Genomic DNA, 15,194 nt, shown 5'->3' with positions numbered 1-15,194 from the left:
ACGGTCTTACGGATCTCTATATGTGAGACGGGTCAACCCTACCGATATTCACAATAAAAAGTAATATTTTTAGTATAAAAATTAATATTTTTTTATGGATGACCCAAATAAGAGATATATCTTACAAAATACGACTCGTGAGACCATATCACACAAGTTTTTGTCAAACATAATTTATTATTTAAATCTTACTGATAATCTAAAAAATTATAGTATTATATTTTTTATATAAAATAAATAAAACAAACAAACAGATGCTTTTTATCAAGGGTCTATTATTCATGACTTGCATGTCCTTTGGATGTACGTGGGCAGTGGGAAGGACAATTTGCTAAGATTTTGTCTCATTGTTCATCCCAAAAAATCGATGAGACGTTTTACAAAACAATTTTATAAGATAAATTTTTTATTTGAGCTATTTATAAAAAAAAATATTATTTATTATTATAAATAAATATAAATATAATTAACTCCTTATATGAATAAAGAACTATTGTCATCACGTAACCCCGTATTTGCCGATTTCCGTGGACACTTGCACCATATATAATATCGATTTTCTAAACATTATATTATGCTAGTTAAAAATAATAATTAAATTGTCAAATATATCGATACCATCAATTTTATAATATAAAAACAAAAATTAATTTTATTTTATATATAGAAGTGTACTTATATATAATAAATAAATTGTCAAATATAACGATACTATCAATTTTATAATATAAAAACAAAAATTAATTTTACATATAGAAGTGTACTTTTGTGACGATTAAACTTGAATTGCTAATCTTTAATACATATTAGTAAATTTCGATAACGTGTAAATTATATTAGTAAAGTAAATCATAATACACACAATAAAACAAATTTGCAAAAAAATGTCGATAAAAATAATCACTCTTGTAATTATTATTCAAGACTAGTCATATGTGCTTCGCTTGGATATCCTGAAAAAAGGTGCTTTATATTATCCGCAAAAGCTTGCGGTTGCGCTTGAACGGTGAACGCGGCGACGTATTCACACTGGCTTACCTCTGACACACGATAAACTCATTCGGTTCCAGGTACTTTGAATTCTTCGTGACTTATTTTAACGAAACGTAACTGTAATTATCAAAACGAATTTTCCATTTTTCTGTGGGTTCTTCCATGCACGCACAGGAACAGAATGCTATAATTTTTTTCCTAGTTTTTCCTTGCGCGCAGTTTTGTTTTTGGGAAGAGTTTCAATTTAAATTCGTCAGAACTGGGTCTAATAGTCCATTTAACTAGTGGGTTTTCGCCGCCGGCCGTCTGCATGGACGTTTAATTTACTGCGTGAATATACATGTATGCACACGAGCTAGCGTATACACACACAAACACTCACATACATATGTGAGTGTTTGTGTGTGTATATATATCTGAATTACAGTTTTATACGGCAAGTCAGAGATCATTTTATAGAGTTTGTATACTTTAAGTTTAGAGTTTTGGCAAGGACGTAAATAATTTTTTTCTCTTGTTTTGGCTTTGTATATTTCAGTTCACCTTCTACATAGAAAATGGACGGAGGGTAATTAAACACGGTGAGAGGAACGTTGTAACTTCTTAATAAGCCTAGCCTCGAATGATACTTTTACAATATTTAGTTATAATAAATTTTCTGAAATTGGAATTTATGTTTGAAGTGAGAAGCTTTCTTGTCACGAGTGTGTTATATGTAGTATTACTGAAGACACCATGGCATATTAGTCATGAAATACCTTGTGTACATTGCTAACTTTTGAATATTGCAATAATTAATTGTTTCCTGATTCTCTACTTTTTGTTTCTCAATTTCAGGTTAAAATGATTATAAAGAGCATTTTCAGAAGATATGAAAGATGGAACCCAGTGCATCCAACGTACGGAGCCTTTTGGGGAGCTGGAATAGGCATCGGTTGCGGCGTGGGATGGGGTCCTGGCTTTGGCCCTGAAGTAATTGGTTATGTTGGATCTGGCTGTGGCGTCGGGTTTAGCGTTGGCTTCACTTTGCTCGGTTTTGGCATTGGCCTTCCAACCAATTACATCTTTACGGTCCCTCGTAATGGTACCTTTCTCACTTTTGAAACCCATCCTTTTGTCGTTGCAAATTCTTTTGTATCAATTGCTTAGATGCAACATACGCATGTAAAATCAGAAGATAATGGCTGCTGCTTATTTTTTTTTGTTTAAACCAGCTTGCTGGCTGCTTGATTGGTGTAAAATCAAGGAGACGATAGATTAATCGTTTAATTGTTGTGTTAGCTTTTACGGTGACAAGAAGAGGAGCATTGGAAGCTGCTCGGGCTAGAGGTTTGCTTGCAAACAGAATCCAGTGAAGAAGTTAGCTGGGACGCAAGCAGATCATGCATTTTCGATGTCCAACGAAATCTACTCGAGTTTAAAAATCCACTGGAGAACGGAATGAATTTATCCGACTTGAGAACCATGTTGATTTCCAATACAAAACCCGTCACTGATTGTTTACAAAGATTTGGTGGAAACTTGTTTCCTTTATGGTTTACTAAAATAGTCAAATAACCAAGATAGTTACCTTAAAGGACTTGTTGACGATGATTATTATTGTTATTGTTATTACTATTATTAAGAGAATGTTTTTTTTGTCAATTACCTTGTATAATTTTAAGTTCTGGTTTATTATTTTTTCAAGAAATTGAACTAAATAGTAGGAAAAAAAAAAACTATTTTCTCTTATTATAATAGATGCTATTTTAAAAAAATTCAATAGCAAAAAAAATAGAACGACAAAGAAAGGAAACACGGCCTTGAGCAGTTTCTATGACTTTTTAGGGAAACTAATAGATTTATATTGAGACTCAAATCCGTTCAGATATGGTAAAAATGGGATCGCGATTTACAAGTCATGATTTTCTTTTTCAAATTGCACTCCATAAAATTTAAAACAGCTGACACATGTCTACATAAATAAATTTTATTAGATTAGGACTTCACCAGAGAATACAGAAATTCAGATTTTCTAGATCGTGGTCGACTTGCTCACAATCTCGCTAGCGTCTCCTCTCTCTCTCTCTCTCTCTCTCTCTCTCTCACAATTTCATGCATCTGCGGCCGTAACAATGGACGTCCCAGAAAACCAGATACTAGAAGTTATGGACGTCTTAAACAAGAAGAAACGAAAAGACAGGAGGGTGGGGATCAAGCTGATCGAGGACAGAGGTGAACTGAACACAACCTTCACAAAACGGCGCCAAGGCCTCTTCAACAAGGTCACTGACTTCTGCCAGAAATTCGACGCCCAGGCGGGGTTCATTGCCTTCTCCATGTCCGGAAACCTCTACGTGGGAGGAGATCCTGAATTCAACCCGCTTTTGAAGCGCTACCTTGCCGATCCTTCTTCTTCTGTGGCCAAGAAGGGTACTGCTGCTGGTGCAGAAACCCTGCTTCTTTGTGGATCAGAGATCCCCGAGAAGCCCGCGCTGACGGATATGGAGAACAGGATCAATGAGGCGTTGGGGAAGGGACCACTCGCCTGGGATATGATTCTGGAGAACCTGGAGTTCGGCCAACTCCAAGACATTGAAAAGGCTCTACAAGTAGTGAAAACCAAGATTGCGGCGCGTGACGTGATGACTAACTAGATCAATCACGAGTCAATTCTAGGATTCTTCGGCTTTCTATATATTTTAAATTATTTTTTCTTTTTTAATTGAGATAGTAACTGTTTCGTATGGATTGATTCAATTTTCAGGTGTCTGGTTGAGTTCATTATAAATCTGTAAGGAACCATTGATGAATTAAAATGAGTTTGAGATATTGATTAAGTATTGTTTGAGGTACGTATACATGTTAATACTGAATGGCCTGCAATAAAACAAAAATAATATGGAATACCGGAGAGACGAGAGCAGGGACTTTTTGCTCAATTGCACGTACTCAAAGGGACTTTCCATAATCACTTTCTGGGATGTGCATCACTTTTGAATAATCTTTCTTCTCTATGAATACTTCTAATATTGAAAGTTCACCGAATCCCTTCGCTATTTCACAATTTGCTTCAAGGCAATTCAGAACTTGCAAGTTCTTTAACATGAGTAAAGATATCGGGACTCTCACTCCCCTTGTGTACGAGAATTCTTGACAGGGCGGACCTCTGGCTCCATAGATGAGTAAATGCCGTAAAATTTTCAACCCTTCCATCCCATAAGGAAGTTCCTTCACTTCTGTTCCTCGGATATCAAGTGTCAGCAGATGTTTTAGCTTGCCAACAGAATTGGGAAGATTGCTGATCCTAGTTCCTCTGTGACCCAAGTCTCTCGGCTTTAGGTGTGTTATCGATTGGGGAATCCCTCAATTCTAGTACCCTCAATAATATAAAGTTAGATAAAAGTGTATCCAAGGGAAGGCTATTATGATCTTTAACATTGAAGGCGGAAAATAATATCGTGCCCAAACTGAAATAGCTGAATCAGCATGAATGGATATCCGGCGTGCTGGTATTCCATCTTTGAGATCTTGTGGATTACATAGAGATATGAAATGGTCTTTTCAGCGGTGAAAAGAGCTAGCTCCCGCATCAAGTCATGCATTTTACATACTTTGGGTCTCAAGAAACTGCTACGCTTCTCGACTTGAAGAAGGCATCTAGAGATGAGTTCTCTCAAATAGATCTTTCCCACGTCCTTCCCCCATCCACATCCTAAACAATCTTCATGCTCCAACCCAATGCTCAACAGGGAAACAGCAACAATCAGAAAGCAGTTCCTTGAGAAAATATGGTAAATCTTTGAAGCTAAGCAACATAACTGTTTTTACTTCATCTAGCATAGAATTGTTGCTGACATGCCAGCTAAAACTCTCGTAAATTTCCTTCCATTTTAGTTCCGACCGGTCTTTAGAAGCAATCAAGCCACCCAGGGCAAGAATTGCCAGATGTAGACCCTCACGCTTATCAACTAAAACCCGAGATATACTCGAGTTTAGGAGGACAACTGCAACAAGTTTCATTGCCAAAAGCCTTATTTCTAAACAGTGTCCAAGCATCGTCCCTTGATAGGGGCAGAGAACGGAGGACATGGCTTCCAACCCCGTAGGAGTAAGATGCTATGTCTTCCTTTTGGGTCCTATTATAAGTCGACTCCCGTTTTTTTTTTTTTCTGGAAGAGAAACGCTTACATGCTTCCACGAAAAACTGCTCCAGACATCATCGAGGGCAAATAAGTACGCTGGATCAATTCTATTTATATAGACTTATATATGAATAATTATGTATTGTGAGTTGTTGGTTGAGTTAAACTCAAGATAAAGAGATTAATTAATGTTTTGAGTTATTAAATTTTAATATATCTAATAGATCGTGATAATAAATGTAAGTATGTTAATAAATGTAAGTATGTATAACATGTATTGAGTTTGAGAAAATCATTCTCTCTAATGTGTTTTTTCCGGACAAAATAGTATAAATCATATTAATATCAGGCATTTACCCATCATTGGGATCAACCAGGCCCATCAAATGTAGCGTACAACTACTTAAACGGGCCTTTTTTGTTGTGCCCAAATCCACCATATTTCAATATCACGATCCCTTAATGTGGATCAATTGGTGGGTGGGTCAAATGGAATACCGTTTAGTACCAACTTAATCAATATTTATTTGTTTTTTTTATAAAAAATATTAATGTTTAAAAATAATAAATTATTAAACTATTAAAAAATAAGAAAAAAACAACTTAATTTTAAAATAACTTGTAATTGTTTTTTACATTATTATTAAACATGTAGTCTATATTGGTTTTCAATTTTAGCCATATACTTATTACGACAACTAGTTTTCATCATTTTAGTTGAATTCAAAAATTCATGTGAAACAGTCTCACGGGTCGTATTTTATGAGATGGATCTCTTATTTGGATCATCCATGAAAAATTATTACTTTTTATACTAAAAGTATAACTTTTTATTGTGAATATCGGTAGAGTTGACCCGTCTCACAGATAAAGATTCGTGAGACTGTCTCACAAGAGACCTACGCTTAGTTGAAATGTTTTAAAAAATCACAAAACTTTTAAATTTAAGATATTTGAACGAGAAACTAAAGTTCAATATAAACTTGTGTGCTAAAAGTGATAACAGCATTAAATTTTAACTTGAATATAATAGTAAATTTGAATTATGTAAGCTCTTATTATTTAATGAGAATATTTTCATCATCAGAAATTTAAATATAAATATAATCAAAGATGGATAAATTTGGATATTTCGATGGAATATCAAAATAAATTGCCAAAAAAATATATAACTGAAATTTATGATTATGAAAAAAGATTATAAATATTGGGTCAGAACAAAAAAAATATTTTTGGGGAAATTACATTTACACACACACACACATATGTATAATATATATATATAAAAGACATTTTATTACATCACTCCCGGACCCCACCCCTGCGCTGGTAGTTCTGTTTTGTTCTGTTTATTATTGGAGGGGAAGTCAGTGCTCGACAGCTTTTTTCGACGTTTCCTCTACAACTGCTCCAATCCCATAAATACGCCAACATATTCCTCTGTGTGTGTGTGTGTGAATAATCTCTTTTTTCATCCCATTCCATCCATCTTTCTATCCGGAGCCATGAGTCTCTTTGGCCTGGGCAGGTGATTTCTGTTCCTAAATAACATTTCATTTGGGTGTATTGATCGATATCTCTTTTTGTGATTGATTTATAATCAGATCTGTCCCTTTCTTGGATTGATTCTTTGTATTGTTGATGTTATTTTTTTGCGTTTGGCTTTTCTTGATTATTGTCATCTGGTTTTTTTCTGTGATCTGTGCTATCCTTTTCTTTTCTTTCTTTTCTTTTGCTGCTCTTTTGATGGATTTACCAAGAAAGAAGATGAAATTTTATCTTCAAAGATTAAAATTTTTGAAGAGGGAAAGTTCATGTCGGAGGAGTCTAATGAAGGGTAAAAGGTTTAAGCTTTCAGTTTTGAGGGTACATAATGCATTAATAGCTTTATGATTGGGTAGAAGGGATTGAAACATAGCTTGTTTGTGAGATTTTGCCAGTGAATCTATATGTTGTCTGGAGGACAGTTGAATCTTTAAGTATGGTATGTAAAAAATCACATTTTTACCTGGATAATTGTTACAACATGTGCTAAAAGATTGGAATCGTGAATAAATGGATTGAAACATGGTTTACTTTTTAAAGTTGAGCGGCACGATATATGAATTTGTGATCTTAGGCCAGTGAGTCGAATCGAACTTCTCTGCTATTTGAATCCCTGTGATTTTTTTACCAATAAAATGTCTATAGGAAATTGTTTCCCTAAAGGCACAACCGAATGATGTTTGAACCTTGGAAATTTGTGATTATCTGCATGTTATACATGAAGATAGTGAAACAGGTGCTTCAGATATCCTTTTATTGAGTTACTTGTGGTGCTAAACTGGTCTGTAGCTATTTCCATTATCTTAATCTCAATTACTTTTATCAATTCATCCAATAATTTTCTCTTTTATATGTTATTTGTTATTGATACTTTGTTTTGAGTGCTTCTCGTTATTTATGAGCTCGGCTTTTAATTTCTCAAACAGGAACCAAAAAACATTCCGTCCAAAAAAATGTGCACCGTCAGGGACTAAGGTAAGTGGCATTTTTGCGATATAAGCTTTATTTCCATTTCCGTTTCTCAGTTATTGCCATGTGGTGAAGAACTTCAGTTTGACGAATGCTCATTTTTTAAACCTCTATGTTTTCTGCTGGCAGAAACAAAATAAATTTGAACCTCCTACGAATTGAGAACTTTGATTTGGTTTGACAATTGATTTTAAAGATTTTCAAATGTTATGCTTCTTTTGATTATGTGGCACTTATCTGCCCCTTCTCTATTCTCCAAGGAAATTTCTACTTTATTTGCCATACATAACGATGCCCACCACACCAAGAGGGAAACTTGACTTTTAGTTTGTGTTAATGTAAATTCCATTCTCATTTCATCGAGGTACACTGTAAAGGGGTAGTTACACTTTTCTTTTCCTTTCTTTTTTCTTTTTCTCCCCCATATCCACATTCTTCACATTTCATCACTCACTGTTCGATTTATTGTGATTTTCATGTTGTACTTGCTTTCTTGATGCTCTGTATCCACGTTTTGCATTCTGCATACCTTTTTTTTTAATTTTAACAGGTACCACGTTACATTATTTAATCAGTATAATCAATTGTTAGGGGGCACAGCTGAGAAAGCATATTGATGCCACTTTGGGTAGTGGAAACTTGAGAGAAGCTGTAAGGCTACCTCCCGGCGAGGATATAAATGAATGGCTTGCTGTCAACAGTACTCTCTTTTTCCCCCTCTGCGTGTGTACAATTTACGTGTGTTTGAAATTAAGTGGAAGTATGCTTATTAAGTTGTTCATTTTTCGAATTTACATTCTCAGGTTTGGTTTGGATATTAGATGAACATACAAATCAGTACAAGTGTGTTGATTTATTGAATGAATGAAAAAAAAACAATACATAACAATACGAATAAACATCTTGCAGTCTTTATTTAAAAGTGAGACAATGCATGCTCCCCTTCAATCTAGATGTGTAAGATTTGGATGAGTAGAGCATGCTTATGAGTTGGTTGAGTAAATTAATCTCGAGCTCACTCGAGCTGAATATTGTTTGTGCTTGAGCTCAATTTTGGTTGTTTATGATCCTGTGAACTTTTATGAACTCAACTGAAGTTTGACTCTTTTATACCCCTATGTTAATCTGCTTCTCTTAACTTGAGCCTTTTATATATTTCATGCCTTATTTAGAAGATTATAGCTTATGGATTATAACGTATATAATTCCACGAACCCTAGTTATATGCTGGAAACTGTACAGATGCATAGAGTGCAGTACTTTTTTCCCTTTCTTTGTGCATCCACTCTGATCACTTTGAGGATCATAATTAAAAAGTCGGTTTGATTATTAATTTTACTTTTCAGCTGTGGATTTCTTCAATCAAGTGAACCTTCTTTATGGAACACTCACAGAGTTCTGCACACCAGAGAACTGCCCTACAATGTCAGCCGGCCCTAAGTACGCCTCAATTATTTTCGGATAACAAATGTTTCACAGTGATGTATTTCCAGTTAATAATGTCAATGATACCCGCAATCACCATCTTTATAAAGAAACTTAGAAATCATGTGTTACCAAGCTGCGCCATATATGTTTTGCAGATACGAATACAGATGGGCAGACGGCGTACAAATCAAGAAACCTATTGAAGTTTCGGCTCCTAAATATGTTGAGTACTTAATGGATTGGATCGAAACCCAATTGGATGACGAGTCAATATTTCCTCAAAAACTCGGTAATAATAATATCTTATGCTATCACCTCCTTGAATACACGTTGGCCGTGATTCTCTTTATTCGTTTGAAATTTCTATCATCTTGTTTTTGATGACACATCAAACTGACAAAAGAAAATACTGCAGGAACTCCATTCCCTTCAAATTTCAGGGATGTTGTGAAGACCATATTCAAACGTCTGTTTCGTGTATATGCACATATATATCACTCTCATTTTCAGAAGATTGTGAGTCTCAAAGAGGAGGCACATCTAAATACATGTTTCAAGCATTTCATACTATTTACCTGTGTAAGTTTTTTATCCTTGGGATCTCAGTATATTACTTATTTTTCATCACCACTCAGCTCGAAATCATCAAAACTTTCCTAGCTCTCTTTTTAGCTTATTATTTAACAAAATCTATTTTTTATCCAATTTATTTTATTTCACTTGTTTGGTTTTTTGTGCAAACACTTATCCAAATAATTGTTTATTTTATTCTCACTTCAGATCATTTTTTGGCTTATAAGAGCCAGCTAGCTAGATACCGAGCTCGAATATGAAAATACCTGTTATTTCTACTGGGCTTTGCTCAATCGTTCTTGAGATTCTTGGGTTTTTCAGTGGCATCTCACATATCCCTTCCTTTGTTTCACAGTTTCAATTTGATGAAGATTTGCTTTAATTGTGCAGGAATTCATGCTGATAGACAAGAAGGAACTCGCTCCTCTTGAAGAACTCATAGAATCCATCGTCCCATATTAAAGACGTGTTTAGATGATTCGAACTGACTTTTATTTATGAATTAAGTGTTTGGTTGCAACCCCAGTAACGATTTTAGCATTACTGATGTTTCGCAGCTATTTACTTTTCATGTTCCTGTAAGAATCCAGTTGCTTGTGTTCTCATATTATGTGCTTGTCTCGCGTCAACATGTCCAAAAAACAAGGCATTACAATTTACAGCTATCATATACAGAGGTGCAAATTTCAGCCTGTAGTTTATCGACAGCTACTCGTTGCGAAATCACGGAACGAATAATACAAAGTTAGAAACACGTTGAAACATGCTGGAAATTCCATTTCATGTTCACAAAAAGAGGAAGTAAAATTTATTATGAATTTACGATGAGACTTTATCTTGTCATTTACTTGCTCGTTTGATCTTTTTGATTATATGCATACATCTGAGAGAGACTACAGACTCCGAAGAACCAATATTAATAGTCATTATAATTATTCAGAAAAATATATATTAATAGTTCAGATATTCTTCTATTTGTTGTTTTAAAGGGATTGTTTGAATCGTGGGATGAGACGGTGAATGACGTGTATATGAAATAAAGATGATGAAAATTCGTATGAATAACATATATAACTCTAAAAATTCACTAGAGTTTGATTCAATCGTTTGCAACTTAAAACAAATACCGTACAATAAGAAAGACAATCCTTAAACTTTGCATGTTCAAACGAATACCTTGGGTTGAATGAAAGGTTTCAAATAATTAAAAGTGCCAGTTGTTCACCACTACCGCAAATTCTGTTCGCTTGTGCTATCATTATAGGTCTCACACATACACTACTTTGTTTGTTTAGGCAGATTATTTATTTACGCCAACAAAAAAACTCGAGATTTAGAAAATTAAGTTTGTGCTCCCAAAATGCATCTGATCTTAATGTACTCATAGATTTTTACCATATTTTACCTTTTAATTACGTACAAAATTTTTGTAAATATAAATTAAATTAATATTTTCTATGTATATTATCGAGTTTACGTTTAAGCTTTACCATTTTATTAACTCGAAAAGCATTTATAATTAAGTTATTTTGCTTACGAATACTTTTAAAAATAGACAATACGAGTTAAACCATAAAAACTTCTTTTTTTAGTGCAAGACTGACTAATTTTTTAAAGCTAAAGTTTTATAGATTTTCTTTAATAGATTATTAAATTGGTAGTGCCAAGAAAATAAGTTGATTGATTAAAGTCTTCACTTAATTTTACTGTAATACTAATATAAGACGTTCGGACTTATTATTTTATTTTTTAATATTACCGTTAAATTAATGTATAATAAATCATTTTCAAGGATACAGAGATATAAATTAAAATAAGATTTTTAAGAAAATTTAATGAAGGGCATTTTCTTTAACAAGATAAATATGTTTACAAAATTTGGTTTTTTTAACATGCAAAATTCTTCATGAAACATTTAATAATTGTCGGCAAATCAGTAAAATCTCTTATCTAAAGAAAGCACTACAATATATATAAATCCATAGAGTCCATGATGATCGACGCTGAAAGTAACTTTAATTTAACTGTGTATAATGGTATATGAATTTTTTTTTATGAGATTTTATTGTGGGAGAACTTTAGTCGATTCGATCCATGAAAAAAATATCGAGTAAAATGCCAAATTTTTTTTTTTTGGGGAATTGATACAGATATTATATGATAATACATACATGATTTGTGTCGTTTTCAGACATGAATTCTTATCGACGTTATATATATATTTGAGTAACTTTCACTTCAGATTTGTTACGAAACTCCCCTATATAACGACTGCTCAGTTTCCCGAGTCTTCGATCAAGCTCAAAAAAATATAACAACAACAATAAATAAAGATCTAAAATATGGCAAAAAGTAGGGTTCTTGTCGTGGGTGGAACAGGTTACATGGGAAAGAGGCTGGTCAGGGCAAGCCTGGCGGAGGGCCACCCTACTTACATCCTCCGGCGTCCGGAGATCGGCCTTGACATCGACAAATTGCAGCTCATGTTGGAGTTCAAGCGTCAGGGGGCGGAGTTGGTGGATGGATCCTTTTCCGACCACCGTAGCTTGGTGGAGGCGGTGAAGCGAGTGGACGTGGTGGTTTCCGCCATGTCCGGCGTGCATTTCAGGAGCCACAATCTGTTGCAGCAGCTGAAACTCGTTAACGCCATTCAAGAAGCTGGAAACATCAAGGTGACAAATTGTCGATCACATCTAATTATTAGCGGTTTCATATCTAAAACTTCACTTTTAGCAACCATGTCATTAAAACCGATGTGTTTATTATTTTTATTTTTAAGAAAATATAATAATTAATAAGATATAAAAAATTTTCCGAAAATGAATGCAAATATTACATAATTTAATTTGCAGCGATTCTTGCCTTCGGAGTTTGGTTTGGACCCTGCGCGAATGGAGCATGCCCTTGAGCCAGGAAGAGTTACTTTTGATGAAAAAATGATTGTAAGAAAAGCCATTGAAGAAGCTAAAATACCTCACACGTATGTCTCCGCCAACTGTTTCGCCGGATATTTCGCCGGAAATCTCTCTCAGATGGAAACCCTTCTTCCTCCAAAGCACAAAGTCTCCCTATACGGAGATGGAAATGTCAAAGGTGTAAATTTAGTGCATGCTTATTATTCACTTAAATTTTAATTAATTTGCGTCAATATACTGCTTCTTCTATTAATTAAATCACTTCTCCATCTTTTTTTAAAAAAACAATTGGTTTAATATATCTGAATAATTCAATACAATTATTATGATACTAATATAGTTAATGTTATGATTATATAAACCCAAACATTTGGCAATATCATACACGACAAGATTCAAGAATAAGTTGGTGCGGATATGAAAGAAGAATTCATGAATTAAAATACATGATACATGTATCTGAATATCACAATGATATATTATGTTAGATACACGTATCAGCAATCCTCTAAATAGGCGCAGTCATTTAGAATAGGTATGAGTCGACTCGACTACAACGAAAAATAATATTTTTCATAAGTTTGAATGGATCGGAGATCCTTTTCACAAAAAGTTAAACCGTGAGTACCAGAAGTCAGATAACAATTCCTCTATTTTTCTCTCATTTGAACGTGCGAGGGCCTAATCTTATTTTTTGATGATTTTTTTAACAATTCTAGCTATCTATATGGATGAAGATGATATAGCAACGTATACGATAAAGTCTATCGATGACCCTCGCACGTTGAACAAGACATTGTATTTGAGGCCACCGGAAAACATTCTAACTCAAAGAGAGTTGGTCGAAATATGGGAGAAGCTTACGGGAGAAACACTGGAGAAAATAAACGTTTCAGAAGAAGACTTCCTAGCTCAATTAAAAGGTAAATAATTATTGGCAAGAACTAAAATCGCATTTTTTCATGTAGTACAAGTTCATAGAAGTTCCCAGATCCGGTAAGAAACAAAGCAATATATATCTACTGTAGTAGAAATAAAAAGTTGTAAAAATGAAGGGTTAAAGATTATATATATTATATGTTGCTCATCTAATTTTCAGCTCTCCTTGACATAATGCAGGGAGTGACAACTTTGTTATGCAAGTTGGAATGGGACATTTCTATCATATTTTCTATGAAGGAAGCTTAACAAACTTTGAGATTAGTGAAAATGGAGAAGAAGCTTCACAACTTTATCCTCAAGTTCGCTACACTCGAATGCGTGAATATCTGAAGCGTTACCTATGATTTTCTGCACTTGTTTTGCCTCTATGAAACGGCTGCAATATCTTGAAATGCATGCCTCGTTTAACTGTCAAACGCCTTTTTTGAATTTTGAATTAGTTCTTTGTCCAACATTGCATTTGTCCCTTTCTGTCTATGTTCTCTGTGTTTTTAGTCTTGTAGCTAATAATATCAACGAATATTATATTCACTAAAATCAAACCACATCGAGAGCATATAATGTCAACTCTGTTACTTTAGGTCATACACATTGGTTGGTTAATGGGTGTTAATAACATCCATTAATTTTCGCCCACCAACGTGGGCGCAAGAATTAATTATCTTGGCCGATATGGCAGCCAAGAAATTCATTAAATTTGCGACGGTTTTTTGTAAACCATCGCAACTTTGCAACGGTTTTTTGTAAACCGTCGCAAAGTGAAAAGCGTCTGTTTTTTTTAAAAAAAGGTCGCTATTTGCGACGGTTTTTTAACACCCGTCGCTATGTGCGACGGTTTTTCAAAAACCGTCGCTAATTATCACCAACGGCACGGCAAAATTATGCACCAACGGCTATATTCGATTATCGTAATTCGTTTTCTTTGTATTTTGTGTTTTTTTTTAAAGAGATTGTGTTGAATAATATTTTAAATAAAAGAGTCCAACTTTTTTTTCATTTCTTAATAATATTTTAATGAATATTGGAATTAACTTATTTTTAAAATAATAATACTATTTATTTTTAGTAATATTTGTTGTAAAATTTTAAAAATATTAGAAAGATATTGAAATATTAAAAATAAAAAAAAATGAGTAAGTGGACAGTGGGACCCATAAATAATGAAAGTTGAAATTAAATGAATGTGGGTGTGTTAATGTAATGAATATGTGGCTCGTGGACCCCATCATTTTTGATGAGATGGAGAGTTATTAACATGGATTAATTCCGATGGATGCGGATGCCTTTAGTACGAACTGAGGTTACGACTGCAGAAATAATGAAATCTCATAGCCAATTGATTCTCCGATCCGAGCAGCCATTTTCATTCAATGTTTTCAAATTTGCAGCAGTAGTACTACCTTATTTGATGACGCTTTAGATCGAGGTAAATCCTATCGCGTAAATTATTTATGAGAACAGACACTCTAATATTCATCGTCCCGAGTCGTTACATTTGTGAAGTTATAGTTCAAGTCAGGGTGGTCAAAACTCAAGTTCTCAATGGATTTGACTTGATTTTTAAAACCACTCGACTCGCCATAATAATCCTTCGATCGCACCCCTCGTCGTCAAACCACAAGTCCCAAAACCAAGAGTGAGTGGCCATTTTCTGCCGGTCCTGTGGTCCCCAAACCGGAGTTTCAAATGTATCAGTCGGATAATC

At 34.2% G+C, this 15,194-nt stretch overlaps 3 protein-coding genes and 1 pseudogene across 3 annotated transcripts; all 4 read left to right on the top strand.

Moving 5' to 3' along the window:
- The first annotated feature begins 1,830 nt into the window (after positions 1–1,830).
- Positions 1,831–2,658, top strand: LOC142551047 (cadmium-induced protein AS8-like; annotated as a pseudogene).
- A 449-nt stretch (positions 2,659–3,107) lies between these two features.
- Positions 3,108–3,629, top strand: LOC142550811 (agamous-like MADS-box protein AGL61). Its single transcript, XM_075659861.1, has one exon. It carries the CDS (start codon positions 3,108–3,110, stop codon positions 3,627–3,629), a length of 522 nt encoding a protein of 173 aa, XP_075515976.1.
- Positions 3,630–6,419: 2,790 nt separating this feature from the next.
- On the top strand, positions 6,420–10,256 carry LOC142552260 (MOB kinase activator-like 1A). The gene is made up of 7 exons (XM_075661974.1): positions 6,420–6,645; positions 7,589–7,637; positions 8,223–8,331; positions 8,978–9,071; positions 9,215–9,348; positions 9,475–9,638; positions 10,023–10,256. The coding sequence occupies exons 1-7, from the start codon at positions 6,623–6,625 to the stop codon at positions 10,092–10,094; spliced, it is 645 nt and encodes a 214-aa protein (XP_075518089.1). The 5' UTR covers positions 6,420–6,622; the 3' UTR covers positions 10,095–10,256.
- Positions 10,257–11,892: 1,636 nt separating this feature from the next.
- On the top strand, positions 11,893–13,966 carry LOC142551046 (isoflavone reductase homolog). Its single transcript, XM_075660090.1, has 4 exons — positions 11,893–12,304; positions 12,485–12,725; positions 13,267–13,470; positions 13,667–13,966. Exons 1-4 carry the CDS (start codon positions 11,975–11,977, stop codon positions 13,831–13,833), a joined length of 942 nt encoding a protein of 313 aa, XP_075516205.1. The 5' UTR covers positions 11,893–11,974; the 3' UTR covers positions 13,834–13,966.
- Positions 13,967–15,194: the final 1,228 nt, after the last annotated feature.

Source organism: Primulina tabacum, chromosome 7 (assembly GCF_025594145.1).
Source record: "Primulina tabacum isolate GXHZ01 chromosome 7, ASM2559414v2, whole genome shotgun sequence".
Taxonomy (NCBI): Eukaryota; Viridiplantae; Streptophyta; class Magnoliopsida; order Lamiales; family Gesneriaceae; genus Primulina; species Primulina tabacum.
The sequence above is the reverse complement of the archived record's forward strand: the minus strand, read 5'-3'. Positions and strand labels throughout refer to the sequence as shown.

Coding starts and splice junctions, on each gene's coding strand:
- LOC142550811 (XM_075659861.1), top strand. CDS start 3,108: ATGGACGTCCCAGAAAACCAGATACTAGAAGTTATGGACGTCTTAAAC.
- LOC142552260 (XM_075661974.1), top strand. CDS start 6,623: ATGAGTCTCTTTGGCCTGGGCAG. Junction 9,072..9,214: donor ACAATGTCAGCCGGCCCTAA/GTACGCCTCAAT, acceptor TATGTTTTGCAG/ATACGAATACAGATGGGCAG. Junction 9,349..9,474: donor AATATTTCCTCAAAAACTCG/GTAATAATAATA, acceptor AAAATACTGCAG/GAACTCCATTCCCTTCAAAT.
- LOC142551046 (XM_075660090.1), top strand. CDS start 11,975: ATGGCAAAAAGTAGGGTTCTTGTCGTGGGTGGAACAGGTTACATGGGA. Junction 12,305..12,484: donor AAGAAGCTGGAAACATCAAG/GTGACAAATTGT, acceptor TTTAATTTGCAG/CGATTCTTGCCTTCGGAGTT. Junction 13,471..13,666: donor CTTCCTAGCTCAATTAAAAG/GTAAATAATTAT, acceptor GACATAATGCAG/GGAGTGACAACTTTGTTATG.